The 26,436-nt window shown below is 33.4% G+C and overlaps 7 protein-coding genes across 7 annotated transcripts; all 7 read left to right on the forward strand.

Moving 5' to 3' along the window:
* On the forward strand, positions 1-26,232 carry LOC139100470 (ovochymase-like). Its single transcript, XM_070653061.1, has 32 exons — positions 1-402; positions 629-751; positions 1,258-1,377; positions 1,531-1,946; positions 2,129-2,138; positions 2,237-2,341; positions 2,404-2,450; positions 3,120-3,414; positions 3,476-3,498; positions 3,655-3,740; positions 3,803-3,882; positions 4,090-4,801; positions 4,858-4,892; positions 4,952-5,098; positions 5,154-5,563; positions 5,867-5,876; positions 5,991-6,086; positions 6,148-6,255; positions 6,313-6,477; positions 6,575-6,984; positions 7,046-7,055; positions 7,351-7,449; positions 7,508-7,561; positions 9,647-9,763; positions 9,813-10,231; positions 10,521-10,530; positions 10,813-10,917; positions 24,609-24,971; positions 25,032-25,154; positions 25,333-25,452; positions 25,520-25,941; positions 25,996-26,232. Exons 1-32 carry the CDS (start codon positions 30-32, stop codon positions 26,215-26,217), a joined length of 5,835 nt encoding a protein of 1,944 aa, XP_070509162.1. The 5' UTR covers positions 1-29; the 3' UTR covers positions 26,218-26,232.
* LOC139100635 (trypsin-1-like) lies at positions 11,288-13,242 on the forward strand. The gene is made up of 6 exons (XM_070653320.1): positions 11,288-11,386; positions 11,446-11,565; positions 12,086-12,205; positions 12,265-12,713; positions 12,778-12,787; positions 13,022-13,242. Exons 1-6 carry the CDS (start codon positions 11,299-11,301, stop codon positions 13,192-13,194), a joined length of 960 nt encoding a protein of 319 aa, XP_070509421.1. The 5' UTR covers positions 11,288-11,298; the 3' UTR covers positions 13,195-13,242.
* On the forward strand, positions 13,662-16,079 carry LOC139100637 (venom protease-like). The gene is made up of 7 exons (XM_070653322.1): positions 13,662-13,754; positions 14,087-14,206; positions 14,403-14,528; positions 14,588-15,012; positions 15,489-15,498; positions 15,566-15,670; positions 15,906-16,079. The coding sequence occupies exons 1-7, from the start codon at positions 13,667-13,669 to the stop codon at positions 15,971-15,973; spliced, it is 942 nt and encodes a 313-aa protein (XP_070509423.1). The 5' UTR covers positions 13,662-13,666; the 3' UTR covers positions 15,974-16,079.
* LOC139100636 (venom protease-like) lies at positions 16,187-17,787 on the forward strand. The gene is made up of 6 exons (XM_070653321.1): positions 16,187-16,415; positions 16,473-16,592; positions 16,653-16,772; positions 16,952-17,376; positions 17,435-17,549; positions 17,603-17,787. Exons 1-6 carry the CDS (start codon positions 16,322-16,324, stop codon positions 17,674-17,676), a joined length of 948 nt encoding a protein of 315 aa, XP_070509422.1. The 5' UTR covers positions 16,187-16,321; the 3' UTR covers positions 17,677-17,787.
* Positions 18,345-20,011, forward strand: LOC139100629 (venom protease-like). The gene is made up of 6 exons (XM_070653313.1): positions 18,345-18,636; positions 18,706-18,828; positions 18,891-19,016; positions 19,072-19,496; positions 19,561-19,675; positions 19,744-20,011. The coding sequence occupies exons 1-6, from the start codon at positions 18,351-18,353 to the stop codon at positions 19,809-19,811; spliced, it is 1,143 nt and encodes a 380-aa protein (XP_070509414.1). The 5' UTR covers positions 18,345-18,350; the 3' UTR covers positions 19,812-20,011.
* Positions 20,228-22,475, forward strand: LOC139100632 (venom protease-like). Its single transcript, XM_070653315.1, has 7 exons — positions 20,228-20,710; positions 20,768-20,890; positions 20,958-21,077; positions 21,251-21,657; positions 21,948-21,957; positions 22,062-22,166; positions 22,240-22,475. The coding sequence occupies exons 1-7, from the start codon at positions 20,425-20,427 to the stop codon at positions 22,305-22,307; spliced, it is 1,119 nt and encodes a 372-aa protein (XP_070509416.1). The 5' UTR covers positions 20,228-20,424; the 3' UTR covers positions 22,308-22,475.
* Positions 22,768-24,269, forward strand: LOC139100633 (venom protease-like). Its single transcript, XM_070653316.1, has 6 exons — positions 22,768-23,026; positions 23,082-23,204; positions 23,261-23,380; positions 23,481-23,905; positions 23,963-24,077; positions 24,129-24,269. The coding sequence occupies exons 1-6, from the start codon at positions 22,774-22,776 to the stop codon at positions 24,194-24,196; spliced, it is 1,104 nt and encodes a 367-aa protein (XP_070509417.1). The 5' UTR covers positions 22,768-22,773; the 3' UTR covers positions 24,197-24,269.
* Positions 26,233-26,436: the final 204 nt, after the last annotated feature.

Consider the following 26,436-nt stretch of genomic DNA (forward strand, 5'->3'; position numbering starts at 1 on the left):
CCGGTTTTAGTGCTTTCTAATCAGTCGTCATGAGTAGCTTAAGCTTAAAGCTATTGTTTTTAATTTTATTCATCGATAATATTACAAGTAATGATCTGCCATTTGGATCAGAGTGTCAATATAACGATGGATTATCTGGAACATGCACAAATGTTAGAGGATGTCCAACAATTTTTAATCAAATTCAAAGGAAACTTCTTGATCGGAATGATATAGTTTTTTGCAATAACCAGTTGAGGTTGATTTGTTGTCCAGATATGGATGATCATAGAATGGAACAATCAACAGAAAGGATGACTACTAAGAAAAGAGGAACAATTCCTCCGACTACAGCTTCTACCACTAGTGTGACACCGATTGAGATTACACGGCATGTTCAAAGGCCTCGAATTAGTGAATTAAGTAAGGAATTTTATAAGTTATTTTGAAATAAAGTTTGCAGTTAGGGAGTTCAAGTATGGGTGCGGAACTGATCAATCTGGTCAATCAAATTTTGATCAGTTCCACTGACAACTGTGAAGCTCAAGTTCCCTATTCTGACTGTGCAACGACCATTTTTGAATGATATAAGCCTTAAGGACATTACCAGACATTACTTAATATCCTATTAAACCTTATTCCTTAACAGAATGCAAAGAATATGCAAAAGCAACCGAAAAAGTTAATTATGTTTTGGGACACTTTGAAGAGAAAAGTCCAAGAACGATAATCACAAGTAAATGCCTGCACAATTCAGTTCCTTTAGTAATAGGTGAGTAAATGCATTAATAATCTAAATTCGACGTCAGATCAGTCGTTATCAAGTTGTGAAATTAATATTCATATTTATTGAAAAATGTAAATGGAACTAATACAATAAGTTTGATCTATGACACTTTAAAGCACATTGCTTGAAAGGAAAGATCTAGTCATATTGAATGTGTCATGTCAGTGTAATATACTAACTGCGACAAATTTTATTTTTTGCCCTCAAAATGTCCCAAAAACAGCCATAGTAATTAAAATTTTAACAAAGAACTCCGACGCCTTGACCAAATTAATTTTATTGTATTTCCTAAAAATAAGAGCTGTTTTTGTTAGCAATCTTAGAAGTTTTACGATTCATAAAATCATTTAAAGCTTTTTCAATTAGTACCAAAATGGAAACCGTCTCTGTGTTGAAGTTAAATGACTGGCAATCAGATATGCCATGACCAAAATTGCAGGAATGTGTTTTGGTCATCCGTTTAAATTCAACGTTTTCTTTCCATTCAACAGGTGGAGTTGTTGCCAATATTTACGAGTTTCCACATCAAGCACTTTTAGGATATAATAAGGGAAATCCAAAGGAATGGCTTTGTGGCGGATCATTACTTTCTCCTCAGTTTGTGTTGACTGGTAAGTAAGGGTCTTCAATTTGGATTAAATTGGGAAATTTTAAGAGAAATGCCCAAAATTCATCAAAATTTCCAAAGTTCCAGTAGACTCGAATTTGACGCTTTAAATCTCAGTCGAATTTGATCTCTGAATGATTCAATATTCCCATTGCAGCTGCTCATTGCAAATTCAGCGAAGAATACGGCATTGTAAAATTTGTCAAACTAGGCGTCCATAACCGAAAATTCAACAACAATAAAACCGTGACATTTGAAATTGATGAAATAATCATCCATCCAAATTACGACAGTTTTAGACAATCAAATGACATAGCACTCATCAAATTAGACAAGGTAGTTAAATTTAGTGAATATGTATATCCAATATGCTTGCCGACTAAGCAACTAGAAGTTGAGAAAGGTATTGTAACGGGATTTGGAAGAACTGGTGATCAGCAGCTTTCAGATTACTTGATGAAGGCAACTGTCGAGGAATTTTCAAATTCTGACTGCGAATATGTATTTGAGAATTATAATGGAAGTATAATGTTGTGCTATGGACATCATACAAAGAGTCAGGATTCATGTGAGGTGAGTTTTGAGTCTACAGTAAGGCTCAGACAGATTTTTCATTTTTTTTTCTACTAACATACAATGAGGGCACTTAGCATGCTTGTCGTCACAGTCAATTAGGGCTAGTCTAATGAATTCAACTGTCTGAGTCTCATTGACTGTGAGTAATTTAATTTTAAACAATTTTTTGAAATTTTTAGGGTGATTCTGGTAAGTAGCATTGATTGACTTGATTTTTAAGTTGTAGCTGTTCAAATGCTGAGACAATTTGAGTCTAAGACGCTCATCTGTCTTTTATGAAATTCCAGGAGGTCCTCTACAAATCTCAAATGATGATAATGTAAAGTGCACTTACACTCAAGTAGGAATTGTAAGTTTTGGATCAAATGACTGTGGACGACAGAATGTTCCAGGTAAGGACATTAACTTTAAAATAAATAGGAAGAAATGATTTAAAATTTTATTTTTTTCACAGCTGTTTATGTCAATGTTTTTTACTATCTTGATTGGATTGAGGAGATTGTGTGGAAAAATGAGAGAATATCAAGTTAATTGCTGCTACATATAACTCTCTTTGTGTGATTTAAGGATAGCTTTCATGATTAATTTATGTTTATTTTTATGTGAAATTATGCCAAATAAATATTAAGTTTAATAATTTTAAGGTGTGAGAGTCGCTCTTTTCTCTCAAAATGTCTTACTGATCAATGAGTTTAATGCTCTCTTTCCATACAAACCCGACCAACACACATTCAAACAATGCAGTTACGGCGTTGAGGAGGCAATGTACTTAGGATTACAAAGGTAGCTACTTGATGAAAATAATCAGATTTGTTAATGGGCTGTGGCTTGATTAATGCCGTCTCATCGCTGTGTTGACAACATTTCAATATGTGTAGATCGGGAAATAATCTTTCAAAGTCGGCGACACTTGAGTCGACTTAGAGCACTGATTAGTCCCTTTTTGATTTTAAACGACAAAAAGTCAACTCATGAATGACCTCAATTTGTATTTTATACATGCTAAGATAAGGTTCACAAATGGTTGTAACTATAACCTTTTTGCTCTTAAATCATGTTTGTCTCCTATGCCGACTGTTGATAATTCCCAAAGATTCAGTTTGTTATTGTTTATTTGTCGCGTAAAAACCAAATTTAAGTCATTTCTCTCTCTCTCTTGCTTCCAATTAGTCTCTTAATGAGTATTTAAGGTTCAGTTGCCATTCGACTCTTGTGATGGGAGGATTAAACATAAAGTTATTAATTTTAATTTTGATCATTCGAGGAATAAAAAATGAAGATTTAAAGCTCGGATCAAAGTGTCAAAACAATGATGGATCTGAAGGTGTTTGTGGATTAATCAACAACTGTAAAGTAATAGCTGACAAATTAAAAAATCGTTTGGTGAGGCCACAAGAGGTTGTTTGTAATCAAGTGAGACGATATGTTTGCTGTCCAACTGATACTATGGAAATCAGTTCTAGATGTAAGATTATTTGAGTATTACTTTGGAATTTTAATATTTTGATTGATAATCCTATCTGCAGCTTTTTCATGGGATTTGATTGAGGTAATGACAAGATTTCATATTATTCGAACAGCACAAATCGGCTAATTGCCGGATTCAGTTTCAATTCGGCACCATATCGGAGTCACACCGGCCTGGTGCTGGATTTTGGAACGATTAACCGATCGGCTATTCATGTTATTGCTTAAATCATTCCAGCATGGACCAAGTTCGTGTGGTAAACCAGCAATATCGTTCGGAACAGCCTTTCATGGTGTTCAAGTTAAACGTGGGGCATATCCATGGTAAGTATAAGATCATTTGTCACATTCAAATAATATCAGTCAAATTTAATTCCTTTTTACAGGACCGCAGCACTAACAAAATCAAGTGATGCATCATTTTTTTGTGGTGGCTCAATTTTGTCAAATAAACTAATTGTGACAGGTACTTTGATTTATTTTCAATTGGAACCAGCAATGAAAATTTGCCAAGGTTGTAACTAGATGTATGGTTGGGCCAGTTCCATTTGGGATTTTACCCTTTAGATCAGTGGCAGGCAGCCTTTTATTTTTCGGTTTTAGGTGCCAAGACACAAAGGTTGCCTACCCCTGCTTTAGGTCAACATTTTTAAGACAAAAATTTAAATTTTAGCTGCACACTGCATTGAAGGTAAAGGCAGGCTTTACTTATTTAGACCAAGAGACATTTTTGTCGTTCTTGGAGCTCATGATTTAGATGCACGACAAGAACCGTCAAGAATAACCGCAAGTGTAAAGTCAATTTATGTCCATCATGATTGGAATCCACATATAGCATCATATGATGCAGATATTGCCGTTTTGGAATTAGAAGATGAAATCACATTTAATCGTTACATTCAACCTATATGTATAGCAGTGCCAAATTCTGAAGCAGCACTACTGACTGATGGTATTGTTGTTGGATTTGGTAAGAGTGAATATAAGGATGTTGAAAATATTGCTCGTGTGATTCCATCGCCTATCCATAGCTATGAGTTTTGTGCCAACAGTTCCGATCATGTTTCTCTTTTAACGCATCGGACATTCTGTGGAGGTTATGCTAATGGAACAAGTGTTTGTGTAGGTGACAGTGGAAGTGGATTGATTGTTAAGTACAATGGTGCTTACTATCTTCGTGGAATTGTATCATCGTCACTTCATGATCCCATTATTGGATGTAATATTGACAAATATTCAGTTTTTACTGATATTTTAGCCTTTTATAGCTGGATTACAACTGGAAAGGATGAATCTATTTTACTTCGTGAACTTCAAGAGGAAGTTCGTAGACTTAGATTACATGGTACAACAACGCAGAAGACAGTTACGACTGAGGCACCAAAGTAGGTACTAGAATCAATAAAATTAAGAAATAACTTCATTTCCTTGATACTTTAAGGCCAGCGATAACAACACCTAATATTATTAAGCAAGGTATATCCTGGGCATTTAGATTTACATGCATTTAATGCATAAAATTTTAATATTTTCAGTTTCTGCAAGCAGTACGAATAAAGCAAATCAGCAAGAGTTTCCTCATCAAGCACTTTTGGGTCGCAAAAGTAATTCTTTTTTTGATCCGACTAGAATTAATTGGCTTTGTGATGGTTCCTTAATATCACAGAACTTTGTGTTGACAGGTAACTTTTTCCTGATGATCTTAGCTGCAATACTTAATTTATACTACTATTTCAGCATCAAGATGCTTAGCAGGTTATCAACATCCAGAATATGTAAAATTGGGAATGAACGATCGCCTGCAAAATGACAGTCAAACCAAAATATATGAAATCGAAAGAGTGATGTTTCCAAATCAATACAATCCTAAAATGCCTGAATACCATAAATATATTAGTCTGGTTAAGCTTAATGAGTCTGTCATCTTTAATGAGTTCATTTGTCCTATTGGTCTGCCTAGTAAACAACTGGATGTTGAAGAGTCTATCGCATCTGGATTTTTGATTGGCGACCATGAGCCTTTATTGAAACTATATCTCAATAAACAGTCTCATGATGCATGCAGTACACTAAGTTATCAGTATGAAGAAAATCAAGATTTATTCTTATGTTATGAATTGGATCCAGAAAGAAACAGTAAATGTGGGGTAAGTTATATGTTAGTTCAATTAAACCCGAACTGCACAATGTAATCGCCAAGACACTTCTTGATCTCTGCTTTGAAAGCAAGACATTAGGGTTCTTAGGAAGCTAAGTGACCCTAATAGGCAAAGAGAGTGCTTTCTTGGTACAGAAAGTCCACTAGGGTACCCAAAAGCGGCCTCTTTGCCTGTTAGGGTGATGGATGATTTCGGCCCATTTTTATGGCAAAAAATGAAATTTGCCACGTTGTGCTGTTCGGGAAATATTTACTTAAGTTATTAATAATTTCAATTTCGTTAATTTTTTAGCTAGAAGAAGGTAATAATATCAATCCTGCAAGGATTAAGATCTGAGCATGTATCTCAAGTTCCTAAATCAGATTTAACTATTTATCCACAAAGTAATTCATTTTTATGAAAAAATTCCATCTAGGTTCACCTCTTCAAATTTTAAACAGTGATCAATCGCAGTGTCCTTACACCCTGATTGGAGTTTTAAGTGTTTCAAAGTTTTGCACTGATTCTAAATGTAATTACTGTAGATTTACATATTATTCTAAACTCTTTAAGGACGAATTTTAAAATTTTAGATGAATTTATCAATGTGTACAGGTATATCGATTGGATTAAAAAGGCTATTGGAGGAGATGATGAGCTGTATGAAAATTCCTGTAATATTCGCATTAAAGAATCACCAAGTAAGAAACTCAAATTACTTCTATTAAGAACTGAACTTGAATTTTAATTCCATACAGACTTCAACATTCGGAAGGGTCAAGGCAATAAAGCAAATAATCACGAGTTTCCTCATCAAGCACTTGTGGGATATGACAACAATAATCCAATAGCTAGGGCACCAACTCATAAAATCAATTGGTTATGTGGAGGATCTTTAATTTCTGATAAATTCATCCTGACTGGTAAGAACTCAAAATACATGAATTTTGACCGAATTGGTGCCCTTTCGAACACTCTGTACTGTTCAGATAAGGAATTTAATATTATTTTTCTCATTAGATGTAGATTGTCTGAATTTCGGCTATTACGGTAGACCACGGTTTGTAAAACTAGGTATGATAAATCGTTATGGCGATGACAATCAAGGAGAAGTTTATGGCATCAAAAAAATACATCAACATCCAGATTATAACAGAGGAAATCGAATCAATAATATAGGACTTTTGGAACTAAATGATACAGTTAATTTAAATGAATTTATTTGCTCTGCCTGCCTGCCAACAGCAACAATGTTTGAGTCACAAGTCGTGGTTACTGGATTCGCACATGAAAATTATGATGGAAATAAGATTGAACATCTTCTAAAATATGATGTAAATAAAAAGGCTGACAGCGAATGTAAGTCTCTCAAGGGCGGAACTAACTCATCTTGTTATAGTCATGCATCCGAACAAATCAAAAAATGCGGGGTAGGTTATTTAAGGATTAAATTTTGCCTTTAAATGTCAATTTATTCTGTTCTTCTTACAGGTCACAGAAGGTAATTATCACTGTCTATACTCAATATTTAGACCAGGAGCGTATCCATAAGGATAAGGGGGTTGTTCTAAGGATTTTGGGCGCTTCTTAAATCGTAGGTCTGTAGATAACCCTAACAGGCATGGAGTAAGCTTTCATATTACAGAAAGACCAGTACGGTACCTAAAATAAGTCTCTTGCCTGTTAGGGTAAGAAACTCAGGCTTGCAGTCTAGGATGAACTATTAGACACAGCTAAAAAATGCAGGTCTTAAATGCTTTCATTAACTAATTATTAATTGACGATAATTTTAACAGGAAGTCCTTTACAAGTCTTAAACACTGATCAGTCAAAATGTCCATACACTCAAGTCGGAGTGATAGGCTTTCGATCATATGATTGTAACAACTTAAACTGTAAGTACTTTTTTGATATTAATTAAGATTTTTTAAACAATTTTGTGATGTTTTACAGATTTGTCTACAGATTTATATAGTGCTGTTGACTGGATAAAAGAAATAGTTGGTGGTGATGAGGAATTGAACAAAATATCTTGCAATGTCCGCATCAAATAAAGGATTTTGTGTGGATTTTGGAATTTTAAAAGTTGTTGTTATTTTTTGTCATGAAATGTGGAAATTTGTGCAAGGGTCAGACACTCCAGTGGTACAGTACTGTACTTACTGTACTTACTGTACTTTTCATACAAGTACAGTAAGTACAGTAGGTACAGTACAATACTTGTACTTGTATGAAAGTACAGTAAGTATTGTAAGTATTGTACTGTACTTACTGTACTTTCATATAAGTACAGTAAATATTTTACTGTACTTACTGTACTTATATGGAAAATATTCTAAGGATTATTTTGTTAAATTCTCTTGTGAAATATGTGAAATTAATGTTAAAAATCTTAAAATTGTAATTTTTTACCTTAGTTTTCTTATAATAATGTAAAAATAACTACTACAAATCCGAACTTAATTTAATTCTTCTTATTTTGACCTGAATTTTCTTATTTGAAATGAAAAATCGTTCTGAAAAGCCTGATTTGGCCTCAAATTTTATATTTAGAGTGAAAAATCACTCGGAAAAGCCGAATTTGACTTCGATTTTCTTATTTGGGATGAAAAATCTCCCGGAAAAGCCGAATTTGGTCTCGATTTTCATATTTGGGATAAAAAATCACTCAAAAAAGCCGAATTTGGCTCCGATTTTCTTAATTGGGATGAAAAATCACCCGGAAAAGCCGAATTTGGCTTTGATTTTCTAATTTGGGATAAATAACAACTCGGAAAAGCCGAATTTAGCTTTGATTTTCTCATTCAGGATGAAAAATCACTCGGAAAACCCGAATTCGGTCTGGATTTTCATATTTGGGATAAAAAATCACTCGGAAAAGCCGAATTTGGCTTCGATTTTCATATTTGGGATGAAAAATCACCCGGAAAAGCCGAATTTGGCTTCGATTTTCTTATTTGTGTAAAAAATAACTAGGAAAAGCAGAATTTGGATTCCATTTTCATATTTCGGTTGAAAAGTCTCTCAGAAAAACCTAATTTTGTCTCAATTAGATGAATTTAATTTGGAAAATTCTTAAAAATGTAAATTAGTACATCAGTTTTCTTATATAAAGGTGAAAAACTTTGAAAAACATTATTTTCTATTAAATTTCCTTTAAAATTAGTGAAATTTAATAATTTTTATCACTTTTTTACTTTAAAAATGATAATACAAGTATTGTAAGTACAGTACAATACTTACTGTACTTTTCATACAAGTACAGTAAGTACAGTAGGTACAGTACTGTACTTACTGTACTTTCCATACAAGTACAGTAAGTATTGTAAGTATTGTACTGTACTTACTGTACTTTCATATAAAATCAACAAGTACAGTAAGTACAGTACTGTACACTGTCTGAAATGATCACATCGAAGCTTAGTTTAGTCTTTGTAACAATTGTTATAGCTTTAAAACTCTCGTTAGCAAATCAGAGAATTAGTGCTAAAAGTGAGACATCGAAGCTAAGTTTTTTTGTAACAATTGTTATAGCTTTAAATCTCTCGTTAGCAAATCAGAGAATTAGTGCTAAAAGTGAGACTTATTTTTGTCCATAATTCTCAGCAAGGATATAATTAATAGATTTTTTTGAAACATTACAGAGTGTAAGGAATATGAAAGTATAACACAAATCCCTTATTACGTAAGAAGTCACTTAAACTTTCCAATACAAAACATTACTGTAAATAATTGTCAACATAAGTCAGTTCCATTGGTAACTGGTAAGTATTAGAATGTGCTTTAATCAGAAGTACAGAAGTAATACACATTTCATGTCAGACAAAGTAATACAAAATTTCCCGATCAGCACAGTGTGTTTGTTAAGGCACTGATAAGAGCTCGAAGTCTTTTTGGATTTTGGATGAAAAAGTCAAGTCAAGTCGGCTAGGCTTCGAGCTCTATCATCGACAGTTCGCTGTATCAACATGAAATTTCTCATTTTTCCATCGAAAAATGCTATTCGCCGCATTGTGCTGCTCGGGTCCTGTATTCTTAATCTAATAATATAGATGACCTTTTATTATTTTTAAAATATTTCGCTATTTATAGGTGGAGACAATGCAATTGTATATGAATTTCCTCATCAAGCACTGCTAGGCTATAAAACAACGAAAACAGAATGGCTATGTGGTGGATCTCTTATATCCTCAAACTTTGTTATGACAGGTAAGCTTAATAAATTCATAAATTATTTAATCTAATTGTCTTAATTCAGCTGCACACTGCGTGAAGAAAAAGCCCATGCCGAAAGTATCATATGTAAAATTAGGAATGCTTCAGAGCTCGAGTACTAATGAATTTGTAAGAATTTATGGAGTTGCTAAAGAATTTTGTCATCCTAATTACAAACCAATAACTTATAATTCTGATATTGCTCTTTTGGAACTTAATGAGACTGTTCAGTTCAATTATTACATCTACCCAATATGCCTGCCTACCAAGCAACATGACGATCCTGAAGCTATTTTAACTGGATTCGGAAGAACTGGACCTGATGATGCACTATCAGAGAATTTACAGAAAGTTTCGCTTGAATATTTTTCACATGATGATTGTCGGAAGAAACACACCAATGTAGATTCAGAAACTATGATCTGTTATGGACATCATTCTGAAAAGAAGGATTCATGTAAAGTAAGATTGATAAGTTCGTATATTTTGTAACGCTAAGGTTGAAGGAATCTGTATGAGGAGCAATTGGACACTCAATACTGTGGTGCTTTCCTGAATGTCAACTAAGATTCGTCAATTCTACTATAGAGTGGTCGAATGAAGTGAATTTGACTTTATATAATTTGAGTTGATTTCAATTGCTAGGCTGCAAATTTGTCGCAATTGTAATAAAGGATACTCAACTTTATCGTTACGAAATATTTGAACTTCACATTCTAGATTCTAATAGTCACTAAATTTCTCATTATAGGGTGATTCAGGTAAGGAGTAGATTAGTAACACGACATTCGGGTTGTAACATGCCAATGTCAATGTTCTAAGTCAGTGGTGGACAACCTGTGTACCGCGGCACACTAGTGTGGCGCCAAAATTGGCATTCTTGAAAATGCCATGAACCTTATGCTGGGTGCCGTTTCGTTAGAGAATTATTATCAAAGTGTGTCGCGAACAATAAGTTGTCCATCACTGCTTTTAATGGGAGTCTAAGACGCATTACCTAATGTAAGAATGAACCCTTACCTCCACTTTATTATCTAAACTAGGAGGTCCAATTCAAGTGCGTAATGATAATCAATCGATGTGCACCTACACACAAATCGGAATTGTCAGTTCTGGACCAAGACAATGTGGAACAGTTAATGTTGCAAGTAAAAATTGTCTGCATTAATTAATTTCCAAAGATTTAAGTTTTATTTCCTTTTCAGGTGTTTTCACAAATGTATTTCATTTTCTAGATTGGATTGAGAATATTGTTTGGAAGGATGAAATAAGTATAAGAGCTGATTTTGAATACTTTGAGATTGTAGATTGAGAATTTGTTCATACAGAGTCATATGAAGGAAATAAATATTGACTGATCATGAAATAAAGTGTTTTTATAAAATTTCAGGGAGTTTTGAATTCAGACTCACCTAATTCCATCCCTGATTGAGTGCAAAGTTTAAGCTTTTATTTAATTATAAGCTTCTCTCAGAGAATCTCAATTGCATAAAATTAAATTTATTCTCAGTCTTTTAACAGCATCTGAAATGATCGCATCAAAACTAAGTTTAGTCATTCTAACAATTGTTATAGCTATACAATTATCATCAGCAAGTGAAAGAATCAGCGCAAGAAGTAATTATTAATTTTTTCAGGTTTTACAAAGTAATCAATAATATTCTAAAATATTTCAGAATGCAAAGAATATGAAAGTTTAACACAAACTGCTTTTTACATCCGAAACCACCTTAGTTTTCCAGTCAATGAGATAAAAAGCCATCATTGTTTACACGAATCAGTTCAATTGGTCATTGGTAAGTGTTAAACTAAATAATAACGGAACTCTGTAAAGCAGTGGAGGGCTAAAGCATGCCTCCAACATAAGTGCGGTTTCGATCGAGGCTGTGATATGCCACTGAGGCATGTCGTAAAATATTGAAGGTTGCCAAACACTTCTCTAGACAGGAAGTGGGAGGGAGTGTAAATTTGGACATTAAGTTGATTTATGACGTCCATATTTAAGAAACGTCTATCCAAGCATAGGACGTAGTGTATTTTTGGACAATATTCTCCAAGTCTTGTTTACGACCATTTTTCTAAGACCGGGACCTAGTTTACAAGGAAAGATTAGTGCCGTCATCGCAAACCCTTAATCATAAGTGATTCCATAATTGCATCCTGTAAAATTACTAAATTTCTCACTGATCAATTTGTTAGTCACCAAAAAATTCCAACCTTTTTGCAGTTCATGCATCTAAAAGTATTACAAAAGTTGCAATCTTAATAATGTCAATCGCAGATAACCTTTTAATAATCTATACTCTATATTGACAGGCGGTACGAATGCAATGGTTTATGAATTTCCTCATCAGGCACTCTTGGGCTTTAATATAGGTAGAAAAATTGAATGGTCATGCGGTGGTTCCATACTCTCACCTAATTTCATTTTGACTGGTAAGATTGTCGATTCCTTTTGGAATTTTTAAAAATTTTCATATTTCTTAATTTTACAGCCTCGCACTGTTTAGTTATTCTGAAAACGGGCAGGGGTAGAATTATGAGTATACCAGTAACCCTTGTCAAAGTTGGAATGCTGAAACGCTTAATAGACGATACCATGACAACAAGAACACATGATGTTGCTGAAACTTTTCAGCATCCTAATTATGATAGAAGAACAATTAATAACGATATTGCTCTAATAAGACTTAAAGACAATATTGAATTTAGTGATAAAGTTTATCCAATTTGCTTACCTTTAAAACAACATGATGATGATGAAGTCATTGTCACTGGATTTGGAAGAACTAGTGGAACTGATGCACAATCAGACTCTTTATTGAAAGTTGGTCTGCAAAGGTTTAATTTTACTGAATGTCAAAGATTGTACAGAATGAGAAAACTATATGAATCTTCTATGCTTTGCTATGGTCATCGAACGGAGAAAAAGGATGCTTGTCAGGTTAGTTACTTGAATTATGATGGCACATGAATTAGGCATAACTAAAATTTCATATTTTTTACAGGGTGATTCAGGTAAGGTTGAAAATTGATAAGTTGCTGTTCACTAATTACGTAATGACGGTTCCTTGAACTACCCCTTCCTCCCCTCCCATTTGAAAGCGTTACGTAATATTTGTACAGCCCCTATAACCTAACAGCCGGTTTCACCAAAGTGGACTATCCAATGATCACCATCCAAAAGTGGATTATCCAACTTAGTGAAACTGGCTATAAGAAGCAATTAAAATTTAATCAAATTGAATTTAGGTGGACCAGCTCAAGTTCTAAATGATGCTCAATCAAAATGCACTTACACACAAATTGGTGTTGTTAGCTTTGGACCTAATGACTGTGGACAGATTGGAATGCCTGGTGTTTTTGCCAATGTATTTAACTATTTGGATTGGATTGAGGGCATTGTATGGAAAGATGAAGTATGAAAAGCATTATTGAGGCTATTTGCCATGAAATTTACAATAAAAATGTGTTAATTAATTAATAATTTAGTTTTTTTATGTCTTGGTCTTATATTGGCGATTCTGTCAAAACAAAAAAGGCTTCTGTGGCAGACTTGCTAGAAAACAGTCTTAACCATTTTTTGTGAAGACATGAGTTCGATTCCCGTTCTCACAATCATTCTATAGATCTTTATCCGCGACACACAGGTTGCCCATCACTGCTATAGAGTGTTGTCAATATGATAATGATTCACACAATATTCACAGCATTACAAATATTAATCTTCTCCTGCACGCTTTTCAGATTCTAAAAAATAATCAAGCTTATCATGGGGGATTCCCATATTTTATTGACCTTTAATACACAAACAAATTATCAAATTGAACATAATCTACTCAGAGAAATATTCTCGAATAAGGAGCAAATCTGTTCAGTCAACTATCAGTGCTTGAGATGATCGCTTTAAAAATTGTTTTTCTTATATTTTGCATTGTCCTCAATGTTTGCTTTACATCAGCAAATCAAAGAATTAGTGCAAAAAGTAACTGTTAATTACACGAATAGCATTAGTCGGTTGATCGATTCAAAATACGGCACCAGATCAAGACATTGACACTGAATTTCATCCGGATGAAAGATTCTATTGTACGGATGAATGATTCTATTGTTCTTGATGGAATTGTGTCTTTATATCGAATGAAATAATCCAAATCCAGCCCCAGACCGACTTGACCGAATTTTAACCGAATACTTCACCAAGTCAGAGTCACTCCGGGGTAGAACCGACTTTTTGATCGATTAACCGATGCATTCTATTCAGCTTAGATCATTATTAAACAATATAATAATACATATTTCAAAATTACTTAACAGAATGCAAAGAATATGAAAGTATTACACAAGTTCCTTACTATATTAGAGCTCATCCAAGTTTCCCAGTCAACACAGTGATTGAGGATAAATGTCAACGGAATGGAATTGCACTTGTTATTGGTAAATGTCCATTGTTACATACTTTCTTGCAGAAATCTCCCAAATTTGTATTATTTGGTCCAGTAAAGCGCAAACCAGAGGTGTAAAAATGGGAATTTGGGTATATCCCAAGCTCTAAAACTTTGACACCCAAGCTTAAGCATCTTATTAATGCCGAAAATAAGTTAATTTTGAAAAAATTCTCACTATTTTACAGGAGGAAAGGATGCTCAATTATATGAGTTTCCACATCAGGCTCTATTAGGATATCAAAAACCAGGGGAACGCAAAGTTAAGTGGGCTTGTGGTGGTTCCTTAATTTCACCAAATTTTATTTTGACTGGTAAAATTTAATAATTTTATTTCAAAACTCATGCATCACTTATAGATTAATCTTTGTAGCTGCACATTGCTTGGGCTCCATTGACACAGGACCAGTCAGATACGTTAAATTAGGAATAATCAATCGATTAGAATCTAATGTCAAAATTTACAATGTCATAGAGACGTTCAAACATGAAGGCTACGATCCACAAAAAAATAAAAATGATATAGCTCTTTTAAAGCTCAATGAGATCGTCACCTTTAATGAATATATTTATCCAATTTGCTTACCAACACAACAATATGAAGAAAGTAGTGCAATTGCAACAGGATTTGGAAGAACTGCCGGTGAAAATGCTGCTTCGGAAAATTTACTCAAAGTTACATTAGAGCACTTTTCATTTTCAAAATGTCAGCAATTACTTAATTTGAAAGCAGAAACAGTTTTTAAAGACATTATGATTTGTTATGGTCATCTCACACAGAAGAAAGATACTTGTAAAGTAAGATAATATTGTATTTTATGGGTGGACAACAATACGTTGTAACTAGTTGATGGCAAGTTAATGCCAAGTTGAAGTCTATGACGTGAGTGGATCATCTGGCAGAAACTATAGATTCCATAGAATCCATGGATTTTGTGGAATTTATTGAATCCATGGAAAAAATTTTGGGAATCATGGAATTTATGGATTTTTTGGTGGAATCAATGAAATCCATGGAAATTATCGATTAATTCGTGGAATCTATGGATTCTATTGATTTTTTTTTTCAAGCAATCCATAGAATTAATGGATTAATTTATAGAATTTCCAATAGGAATCCAATTAATGGATCGTGTGCCTTTGCTTAAGAAGCAGTATTAGTAGCGATCCTTAGTTTTAACGTATTTTTGTCCACTGGGCTGTCCATAGCATTTTTTTCCAATTATCGATACTAATTTAAATTTTTATTTATTTCCATATACTTCATTATTCAGGGAGATTCAGGTGACATTTTCAAACTTTTTGTTACTTTATGTCAAACAATAAATTTTAAAATCATTATCATCCCTAGGTGGTCCACTTCAAATTTATAATGATGACATATCTAAATGTACATACACTCAAATAGGGATAGTCAGTTTTGGACCAGCAAATTGTGGAACTGAAGGCATACCTAGTAAGATATTTGTTTAACTATTGTTGTATAGACTTGGGTTATTTTGACTCATGAAAAGTAACAGGGTTGAAATACTTATTTGCTGACTAAAATCAAAAATTCACAATTTTTCGAAGAATGTACTCAATTCACTCGGTGTCTCTTGACAGACATATTTGAGTATGTTACAAAATACATCTATTAACTTTATTGTATTAGATTAATTAAGCTAATGTTTATTACTTTACATTCTCAGGTGTTTATGTTAACGTGTATCACTATTTGGATTGGATCGAAGGAATCGTGTGGCAGGATGAAATCTGAACGACATAGAGAACCAATTGTAATTGACAAACATGAAATTTAATTTAATTTTGTTTGTAAAAAAAAGATAAAAAAATTCAATTTTTAAATAAATGCTCAAAAAGTACAGTCGAAGTCTTATCATTTTTAAAAATAATACTTTTTAATGAGAAATGGCTTTTAGCCAAAAACAGATTGGCAATGAATATTCAGTCTAGAATCAAAATTTCTCCAGCCAGCTGTGTTCTGCTTATGTAGTCATACATAAATAGACATTCTAAGAATCTTGTATACTCTTATCAGCAATTATATGTATAACAAAATTTCGAAAAAAGATTATTTGCAAGCAGTCGTTGATTAGTACTCAAAATGATCACATCGGAGTTTAATATTTTGGTACTTTGCCTGCTTGCTGTTACGATTATTCCTGATGATTCTTCATTGGAACGGATTAGTACGATAAGTAAGTAAATTTTTAATAATAAAATTAAACAAATTGTTAATTAAAATTGACACTTAGAATGCAAGGAGTATGAGACAGCTACCCAGCATGTCAGTTATCTTATGGGACTCCCAGGTCAGAAGAAGAGACAAATTGTCACAAATAGATGCAAACATAATTCTATTTCATTGATAGTTGGTAATTGATATAAAATTTAAAAATTTTTTTATTACAAATTGATAATTTTTGAGTTTATAGGCGGAGAGAAGGCAAAATTGTACGAATTTCCTCATCAAGCTCTTTTGGGCTATGAGACCTTCAGGGGAATTAAATATCAGTGTGGTGGATCTTTGATATCATCTAATTTTGTTCTTACTGGTAAGATCATATATCGTTTAATGGATCTAAAATCTGGCAGCAATCATTTGTGGATCTGTCATTTAAGTCAAATCCAGCACCAAGCTAGATCACACCGGCTAATGGTCGGAATTTTCATCGATTAACCGATTTGCGCTATTCGAACTACTTTCAAAAATATTTTTTTTTTTAATTTCTAGCTGCACACTGCATTAATCCACCGCATTATGGAAAGGTTAAATATGTCAAATTAGGAATGAATAGACGCTCACAAGCAGATGCCAAAGTTTTTATTTATGGTGTCGAGGAAATAATTGTTCATCCAAATTTTATACAAAGATCTAATAACAATGACATTGCTCTGGTTAAACTTAACGCTACTGTTAACTTTACTGAATTTCTATATCCAGCCTGTCTGCCAACAAGTCAACCACAGAATGCCAAAGCTGTTGTTAGTGGATTTGGAAAGACTGGTCGCTTTGATGCGACTTCTGAAGAATTAATGAAAGTTATTGTAGATAAATTTGATCATAGGGATTGTCAAAATACTTTTAGAACAGTTAAAATTCAGAGGAACTCAATGCTTTGTTATGGAAATAAAACTCATAGAGCTGACTCCTGCAAGGTTATATAAATAGAATGTTAAGTTATTGTTTTAGGTGCTAATTTATGTTCAATTACAGGGAGATTCAGGTGGACCGTTACAAGTTGGAAATGACGATGAAGCAAAGTGTACCTATAAACTTATAGGAGTTGTGAGTTTTGGAGCTTTAGATTGTGGAACCCCAGGATTGCCAGGTAAGAACGTTAAATCATGATTAAACTTAATATTCAATTTAATGTTTCTTAAGGAATCTATGTGAATGTGTTCAACTATCTCAAATGGATTGAAGACATCGTTTGGCCAGATGAAGAAGATTATTGAAATATTTTTGATGGAATGTTCTATAATAATACCTGTGTATCATTTATAAAATATTTTTTGGAGATGATCAGTTCCGTTTTAATAAAAATTAATAAACTTTCATTAAAATTAGAGCTCAGAGTCTACCTGAATTTTATATGAAGTTTCCTTACAAAATCTGAGTCAACTTCTTGTTTTGGATTAATAACTGCACGATATAGCTGAATTTCCTTCTGCAGTACATAACTTATTCCAGGAAGAGATAAGGAATGCCTTATTTTATCAATAAAATGTAGCAGTTTTTTGAATTTTTCATGCAAATTTTGAATATTTTCTTGCATAGTGACGAGGATCTAAAGACCTAGGAACAGAGACTGAATAGAATAGCGTCTGATGATATTCATCATCCCCGGGTTAGTGACCTTTGCCATTTCACTCTCCGTAAAACCCAATTCATCCTAAAATTCTGAATAATGTTATCATCTCAAATGTTGAAAATTCCATTATGACTAATTCTAAAAATATATATGCAAAAATAATCAGAAATGTATTACAGTTATGGAATTTATGGTACAATACACTTATACAGTAAACAAATGTGCATAAGATAAAAAATATTTTATCATGTATTTTAGGCTTGAATTCTGAAGAAAAAAATATTCAAGTTGAGTTTAGTACAGTTTCCTGCCTTCGAGATGAACGTTCGGAATTTAATTCTATTCTGCTTGTTATGGACTTTTGCATATTGCCAATCTTCGGACGACGATCCAGTTGGTACAGATTGTAGTACAAGAAAAACTCACACTCCTGGTACTTGTCAGCATATGGATGATTGCCCGTCTGTTAAAAGAGGAGAAATACCTTCAAGAGACATCACTTACTGTAACCGACGACAAGGGCTAGTTTGCTGTCCAAATAGGGATCAAGAGTTGGAACCACCGCAAGATTTATCAATACCAGGACAGAGAATTAGTGATAGAAGTATGAAATTGATTTAAGCTTTATATCAAGTGGAATTTTGGGTAAATTAAGAATTAATTTAATCCACAGAATGTAAGGAATATAGAAGTATAACACAAAAGGAATTCTACATGGGATCACTCATCCTTAATCAAAAGGGAAAAGTCGTAATTCAAGACAAATGTCAGCATAAATCTATTGGATTGATCGTAGGTATGTCATTGTGATTTTTATGAAATATTCCGATATTATTTACAAGTTTTGGTCAATTTCAGGCGGTACCGATGCATATCCTTCTGAATTTCCACATCAAGCACTATTAGGATATAAACCACGCGACAACAAAGATACTATCTGGGTTTGTGGAGGCTCATTGGTTTCAGCTGATCATGTTTTGACAGGCAAGCATTCATAATAATCTAAATCAATCACAATAACTATCTATTGACTCTATAGCCGCTCATTGTATGAATCATAGAGAAACCGGACCAGTTAAATTTGTCAAATTAGGAATGCGAAGACGTTTACAGGAAGACGATAGAGTTCAAATGTTTAATGTCGATACACTCCATCCACATCCACAATATAATCGAAAAACCAATCTAAATGACATAGCACTTATCAAAATTAAAGGAAAAGTGAATTTTAATGAGCATCTTTATCCAATTTGCTTGCCAACAACACAACCGGAAAACTCAGATGTACTTCTTACTGGCTTTGGAAAGACAGGTCGCGATCATGAGCAAGCTGAAAACTTGATGAAAGTTGTGCTTAATAAATTTACATATGATGAATGCAAACAACTTTACCGAAATAGAGAAATTGATAGGAAATCGATGTTGTGCTATGGCTCTCGTAAGGAAAGTAAAGATTCTTGTAGGGTAAGGATTTGTGGATTTATTTGATTTTTAGACAGCATAGCTTATTTAAAATTGAATTATCTAGGGAGATTCTGGCGGACCTATTCAAATATCAAATAACAATGATGTGAGATGTACATACAAGCAAATTGGCATTGTTAGTTTTGGTGCTGACAATTGTGGAACTGTTGGATTTCCAGGTATTTTTTTTGAGGTTAATTATATACCAAAATTAATTAAAAATGTTATTTTTTCAATTATTTTCAAGGCATTTACGTTAATGTATTTAACTACATCAACTGGATAGAAGGCATTGTTTGGAAAGATGAAGTATGAGTCACATACACTAAGCAGAAGTATGAAATAGTATTGAGTATATAATTCTTATTAAATAACTTGTTTTGCAATACAAATAAAAGTAAAGATCTGTCATGTAAAAGTGTTAAAAATCTGGTTTTTCTTAGTGTGATGCCGCTAATTGAAACAAGGTTTAAGCACTTCTTATAATAATGCAGGTGAAATTTTTGTCATAATAAGGTTGTCAGTATTATCAATTTTGGAGATTATAACCTTAAAATTGAATTGTCTTGGACTGGGGAATTCATTTTTGGGAACGTTCGGAAATTACGTAATGTGCTAAAAATAGAGTCTTTATATTCCTTCCTGATACCGTTACAGTCTGTAACAATCTGTAAGCCTCTTCCCTCACATTAGCGTTACATAATTTCCGAACGTCCCCTTCCCTGTTGACTGCTTATTACAAAACACTCTGCATTTATCTCAAAATGCTATTTTTATCACGAAATATACTAGACAATGCTTCTGAGTGCCTCATAGACTTCAAGGTTTCAAAACACCAGTGACTCAACCTTAATCTTTAATACATTCAGATGTATTGTCCCCACTTTTCTTGAAAATATTTATCTTCATAGTTATTAAAGTCGTCAACATGAAAACATCGACAAACTTTTTGTGCCTTTTAATTATTTTGTTGATAAATTTTGTGGAATCGAATAATTCAGCATGCAATTCAAATTTATACGGAACTGGTGTCTGCACTCATTATAAATATTGCAATTTTTTAAGTGAAAAGTTAAGAAATAAAGAGATACAGCTTAAAGACGTTGTATATTGTGGTTCTTATAGTTTAGTGTGTTGTCCTTCGAGTGCACCAAGCAGTCCTGAAAACTTCGTGCCACAAGAGCTAAAGGTTAAGTTGAGAATCAGCGAAGAAAGTGAGAAATTGTTTTAGAAACTTAGAAAATTGTGCTTACTTCCTGACTTACTTACAGAATGCATTGAATACGCTGAAAGTACGAAGCAAATAAATTATGTATCACAGTCACTGCTAAGTACAAAGCCTATAAAAGTTGTGGTCGACAAATGCAATCATAAATCAGTTCCTTTGGTTGTTGGTAATACTCAAATAGCTATGAACCTTAATTTTCATAGAAATTAATGTCAATTCCTCGTATTTGACAGGTGGAACTGAAGCCCAGTCACACGAGTTCCCTCATCATGCAGTTTTAGGACGAGGAAAGGAAAGTTCAATTGAATGGAGTTGCGGAGGCTCATTGGTATCACCTCAGTTTATCTTAACAGGTTCTTATATTATGCCAGTGTTGACCAACCTATGTGTCGCGGTACGCTAGAGTACAGAACAGCATTAAATGTGCCGTTTTGGTCTTGACTTACCTCCAACGTGTGCCGTGACACAAAAAAGGTTGTCAACCACTGAACTGAATATCATGAAATAACGGAATTCTAAATTACAGCCGCACATTGTGCACCTGTCGCTACATTTGTTAAAATTGGAATCAATTCACTTTCGCGAAGTAACGATCAGAAACTTTATAGAGTTATTCAGAAAATTGTCCATCCAAAATACAACAGTGGATTGATTAGCAATGACATTGCCTTGCTGAAATTAAACCAAAATGTTGAATTAAATGAGAATGTCCATCCAATTTGCTTACCTACAAAACAATTTGATGAGCCAAAAGCAATTGCTACTGGATTTGGTAAAACCAGTTTCTATGACACAATATCGAATAAATTGTTGAAGGTTACATTAGAAAAATTCAGCATACGAGAATGTCAGGAGACTTTCGATGACAAAACAATTGATGATAAATCAATGTTGTGTTATGGACATCGAACTGAAGCTAAGGATACGTGTGATGTAAGTTGATAGTTTTGTAATCTTCTATGGAATGATCCTAAGTGAGCAAAATTAAGCTTTAGCTGGTTAATGGCAAGCTAATGTCCATTGACGTATTTTTGTCCACTTGGTAGATGCCTAGCTGTATCATGTTAGCAATGACGTGTCTTTAATCATCATATTGAACGGTGTTGTCTAAACTGTGTGCCGCGGCACTCTGATGTGCCTTGGATCAAAAAAGTTTTGACAACCATGATTTAAACAATCTTGAAAATATATTAATATTAAAATATTTATATTTTGTGTTTCAGGGTGATTCTGGTAAGTTGAACAGTCCTAATGTCGGATGTTGGAACTATTGACCTTTAGTTACTGGTAGCGACTATATGCTATACTTTCATTTTTTTGATATGCTTAATTTATAGGTGGTCCACTTCAGGTATCGAATGGAGACCAAGTTAAATGTACATACATGCAAATTGGAATCGTAAGCTTTGGATCACGCTATTGTGGCTCTGAAGGCGTTCCTGGTAATTATTGATGTTGAAACTGTATCAAGCTACGATGTTAATCTATTGACTGTTTTTTCCTGAATAATTTCAGCAATTTATGTCAATGTTTTTAACTACATCGACTGGATTGAGCAAGTTGTTTGGAAGAATGGATCTTAGACTGTTGAGAACGTTATGTGCCCTATACTCTGAACGCATGCTGTTGCTATGCTATTTTTTGATAATTTTAATGCTAAAACCTTAATTTATTGTTAATATATATTTTTTAAAAAGGTTAATAAATTTAAATCACAAAATAAAATTCCGTTAAAAAATTTTGAAACTTAAGGAATTCCAGGTATAAACATATGATTATGAATTTCAAAGGAGTTTACTTCAATGTTTTCAGCTTTATCGACTGGATAGAAGTAATTGTCTGTCAAGACCAAGTTTCATACCCTTATGTATTCTTCTAGCTGAATGTCATATGATCCAGAACAGACAAACAAATACTGATTTTGCCTGCATGCCTTTCTGGTTGTTTTTGGATATTTTATCTAGACTTACTGAATTTATGAAAAAAAAATTTACAGATAAAATAAAATAAAAACATTAAAAAATAATCATTTGTTCACAGACAGCAGCAATGCGCACAGTTATAAGCATCACATTGTGTTTTCTATTTTTTAGTACAGTAACAAATTTAGAGTCAGGTTCTGAGTGTAAAACCAAAAGTAATGAAAATGGTACATGTAAAATATATAGAGAATGTCCATCGATTAGGAATAAATTGATGAGAAGAGAAATGAGTATGGGTGATGTTATTAGGTGCAATAATTATGGAGTCATTTGCTGTCCAAATGAAATTCAAAGAAATGTAGGAGATATCAGTAAAAGAAGTAAGATCATCATTTCTTAGCATATAGAATATTAAATCGGGAATTTCCATTTTAGAATGTAAGGAAATTGAAAAATTCACCAGAGTACAATCCAGAGTTGGTGTTAATATCCTGAATCCTAATGGAACGTTGATTTTTACATCAAAATGCAAGCACAAATCAATTGGATTGATCGTTGGTAAGATATTGCTTAATTTTGAATATAATAAAATAAAATTCATCTATGAATTACAGGCGGCAAAGACGCAGCACAATATGAGTTTCCACATCAAGCTCTATTGGGATATAAAACAGGCAGAGGAGTTCTATGGGCGTGTGGAGGGTCACTAATCTCTTCAAATTATGTTTTGACAGGTAAGAAGCCCAACTTTAAATTTCAGCCCGTCATGCTTGACGTGACTGTACACTTGTTAAGCATAAGTTACAAATAATTCAAAATTTCATTCTCCACCAGCTGCTCATTGCAACTTAGACGCAAGTCTTAAAGACATCAAGTTCGTCAAACTTGGAATGATTGATCGATTACAAAATGATCAGGATGTCACTATTTATAATGTCAAGGAAGTAACTGTACATCCACAATATGATCGAATAACCTACAAAAATGACATTGCACTCGTTAAGTTGGAAACCAATGTGAATTTTAGTGAATTCCTTTATCCGATTTGCTTACCAACGAGACAACATGATGAACCTAAAGCTCTTGCCACTGGATTAGGACGAACTGGAAAGGAACATCAACTGTCTGAAAAATTATTAAAAGTCGTGCTGGAGAAATTTTCACATAGAGAATGTCAAGAGAAAATTCGATCAATGGATTTGGACAAATCAGCGGTATTGTGCTATGGAGATCATTCAGAAAGCAGAGATGTTTGTCGTGTAAGTCTGAAAGTCTTTGAAGATCTTTGAATGTGATTAAAAGTATCTTAATTCTAGGGTGATTCCGGTGGTCCAATTCAAGTAGCAAATGATGCTGAATCACATTGTACTTACAAAATTCTTGGAGTTGTCAGCTATGGTGCTTCAGATTGTGGAACACCTGGAGTTCCAAGTATGTAATTCATAGTATTATTTGGACTTATGATAACATCTTATTTTACAGGTGTTTACGTCAATGTGTACAACTACCTTGCTTGGATTGAAGGAATTGTTTGGAAAGATGAGCAGTGATTCATGTGTACATGTAGCGTCATTACGCAGTCAAAAAAATCGATTTCTATTGAATATTCTGAAAATTATAAAACTATTGTATATATCATGTATTATCTAACTATAGATTGTCATGGTCAATAATACAATAAATAAATTTATTTGGAAATTCCCAATTTATTGAGTTTAGGAATGAATATGCTGGTTATGAATATACTTACTTTTGCAGATTCTTATAGGAATTGATAACATTATTTTTATGCTTGATACCGAATTCGGTTTAAATCTGGCATTATGACAGAGTTACATTCAGGGTTACATTGTATTCTGACTTTCATACAATTACAGTAAGCATTATATTATACTTTTCATACAATGTTGCAGATTTAGATAATTATGTTGTGTACCAATCCAGACTACAACTCTGAATGAGCAAATTATTGTGATAAATTCATTTCATTTCCATCTCTTGAAATGAACGCACTAAAATATATTATTTTCATAGCTTTTCTATTGATATCTAAGTCAAAGTCTCAATCCAATGATTTTCTAGTCGGAACACGTTGCATCACAAAGGCAAATGAGACAGGAGTTTGTAAGTATTACAAAGATTGTCCACATTTGATAGAAAACGTAAAAAAGGGCAAAATTAAGCCACAAGAGATTCTTAAATGTAACAAACATGGAATATTTTGCTGTGTACCTGATGTTCCTGCAACAACAATCAATATTGTGACTGATTCTAGCAATCTATTTGAATTTCGATCTGATGAAGTTGGGAAAATTAGTGAAAAAAGTAAGTCAGTGAATATATGTAGATATTAGTTCCTTAATTATGTTTGAAATAAATTTCCAGAATGCAAGGAATACTCCAAATACACAAAATCAATTACATATATAGCTGGTACCCGGGCTAATCCGAAACCAATAGAAGTAATAAATGACAAATGTCATCATAAGTCAACGCAGTTGATCGCAGGTAAGGCTTGCAATTAATTACTTCAAAATCATCTTACTTACTTTGCTGCCTTAATTGGGATCCATGGCCTCCCTCAGACAACGTCAAAAGCTGGCTATATCGCTGGCATTTGTCTGCCAAGGCGGCAGCTTGCTTCCATGAGGAAATAATCACCTTAATCATTCAATAATTATTTCAGGAGGCACAGCAGCACATCAGCATGAATTTCCACATCAAGCTCTCTTGGGATATAAACCACAAAATGAAATTAAATGGGTTTGTGGTGGATCATTGGTGTCACCAGCTTATGTATTGACTGGTATAAAATTTAAAAAATTTTTTTATGAATTTTTCACATAAAATTTAGCTCACTGAACTTATTACAGCTGCACACTGTAAAGGCAATAAAGTTCATGGAAGAGTCAAGTTTGTCAAATTCGGAATGATTGATCGGTCTCAAAATGATCGGAATATTCCTATTTATAATGTCCAGAATATAACTGTACATCACCAATACAATCCAGTATCGTTCGACAATGACATAGCACTTCTTAAATTGGACAGAGAAGTTAATTTTAATGAATTCATTTATCCAATCTGCTTACCAACAAGACAACATGATGTACCTAAAGCTGTTGCCACTGGATTAGGACGAACTGGAAAGGAACATCAATTGTCTGAGAGATTGTTAAAAGTTGTGTTGGAGAAATTTACACAAAAGGAATGCAAAGATATTATTACAACCAGAAATATCACTAAAAATATGCTGTGCTATGGAAGTCATTCGGAAAGAAGAGATTCATGTCCTGTAAGATTTTTTAAAAATGTTCGAGTATTGATAACCTGATTTTTAAATTTTAAGGGTGATTCCGGTGGTCCATTACAAGTTTTAAATGATGCGGAGTCGTATTGCACTTATAAACTTATCGGTGTTGTTAGCTTTGGACATTCTAGTTGTGGAACTATCGGAATTCCAGGTGATGAATTGATTAGTTTGAAATTTGATGAATTTAAAGTTAATTTAAATTATTTTCAGGTGTTTATGTCAATGTGTACAATTATCTATCCTGGATTGAGGATATAGTTTGGAAGAGTGAGGCATGAGCTGCTCGTTTAAATGCTATGAATATGTATATGATGAATAAAATATAAATAAAAGTTATAAAGTTGACCCTAACATGCAATGTAGTCGCTAGGTGCTGCTTCATCGCCGGGTTTGTGGTAAGACGTAAGGGTGGTCTAACGGCTGTCAAAAAAAGTCACTCAGTGATCATTTTAAGTCACAAAAATTGCGATTCAGCCT

The sequence above is a fragment of the Chironomus tepperi genome, unplaced genomic scaffold (genome assembly GCF_022539635.2).
Source record: "Chironomus tepperi strain 1889 unplaced genomic scaffold, CSIRO-AGI_Ctep_v1 contig_67, whole genome shotgun sequence".
In the NCBI taxonomy this organism is placed as follows: domain Eukaryota; kingdom Metazoa; phylum Arthropoda; class Insecta; order Diptera; family Chironomidae; genus Chironomus; species Chironomus tepperi.

Coding starts and splice junctions, on each gene's coding strand:
- LOC139100632 (XM_070653315.1), top strand. CDS start 20,425: ATGAAAACATCGACAAACTTTTTGTGCCTTTTAATTATTTTGTTGATA. Junction 20,891..20,957: donor ATCAGTTCCTTTGGTTGTTG/GTAATACTCAAA, acceptor CGTATTTGACAG/GTGGAACTGAAGCCCAGTCA. Junction 22,167..22,239: donor TGGCTCTGAAGGCGTTCCTG/GTAATTATTGAT, acceptor GAATAATTTCAG/CAATTTATGTCAATGTTTTT.
- LOC139100470 (XM_070653061.1), top strand. CDS start 30: ATGAGTAGCTTAAGCTTAAAGCTATTGTTTTTAATTTTATTCATCGAT. Junction 752..1,257: donor TTCAGTTCCTTTAGTAATAG/GTGAGTAAATGC, acceptor TCCATTCAACAG/GTGGAGTTGTTGCCAATATT. Junction 25,453..25,519: donor ACCAGCTTATGTATTGACTG/GTATAAAATTTA, acceptor AACTTATTACAG/CTGCACACTGTAAAGGCAAT.
- LOC139100636 (XM_070653321.1), top strand. CDS start 16,322: ATGATCACATCGGAGTTTAATATTTTGGTACTTTGCCTGCTTGCTGTT. Junction 16,416..16,472: donor GGAACGGATTAGTACGATAA/GTAAGTAAATTT, acceptor ATTGACACTTAG/AATGCAAGGAGTATGAGACA. Junction 17,550..17,602: donor TGGAACCCCAGGATTGCCAG/GTAAGAACGTTA, acceptor ATGTTTCTTAAG/GAATCTATGTGAATGTGTTC.
- LOC139100637 (XM_070653322.1), top strand. CDS start 13,667: ATGATCGCTTTAAAAATTGTTTTTCTTATATTTTGCATTGTCCTCAAT. Junction 13,755..14,086: donor TCAAAGAATTAGTGCAAAAA/GTAACTGTTAAT, acceptor ATTACTTAACAG/AATGCAAAGAATATGAAAGT. Junction 15,671..15,905: donor TGGAACTGAAGGCATACCTA/GTAAGATATTTG, acceptor TTACATTCTCAG/GTGTTTATGTTAACGTGTAT.
- LOC139100635 (XM_070653320.1), top strand. CDS start 11,299: ATGATCGCATCAAAACTAAGTTTAGTCATTCTAACAATTGTTATAGCT. Junction 11,387..11,445: donor TGAAAGAATCAGCGCAAGAA/GTAATTATTAAT, acceptor AAAATATTTCAG/AATGCAAAGAATATGAAAGT. Junction 11,566..12,085: donor ATCAGTTCAATTGGTCATTG/GTAAGTGTTAAA, acceptor CTATATTGACAG/GCGGTACGAATGCAATGGTT.
- LOC139100629 (XM_070653313.1), top strand. CDS start 18,351: ATGAACGTTCGGAATTTAATTCTATTCTGCTTGTTATGGACTTTTGCA. Junction 18,637..18,705: donor ACAGAGAATTAGTGATAGAA/GTATGAAATTGA, acceptor TTTAATCCACAG/AATGTAAGGAATATAGAAGT. Junction 19,497..19,560: donor AAAGTAAAGATTCTTGTAGG/GTAAGGATTTGT, acceptor TGAATTATCTAG/GGAGATTCTGGCGGACCTAT.
- LOC139100633 (XM_070653316.1), top strand. CDS start 22,774: ATGCGCACAGTTATAAGCATCACATTGTGTTTTCTATTTTTTAGTACA. Junction 23,381..23,480: donor TTCAAATTATGTTTTGACAG/GTAAGAAGCCCA, acceptor ATTCTCCACCAG/CTGCTCATTGCAACTTAGAC. Junction 24,078..24,128: donor TGGAACACCTGGAGTTCCAA/GTATGTAATTCA, acceptor CTTATTTTACAG/GTGTTTACGTCAATGTGTAC.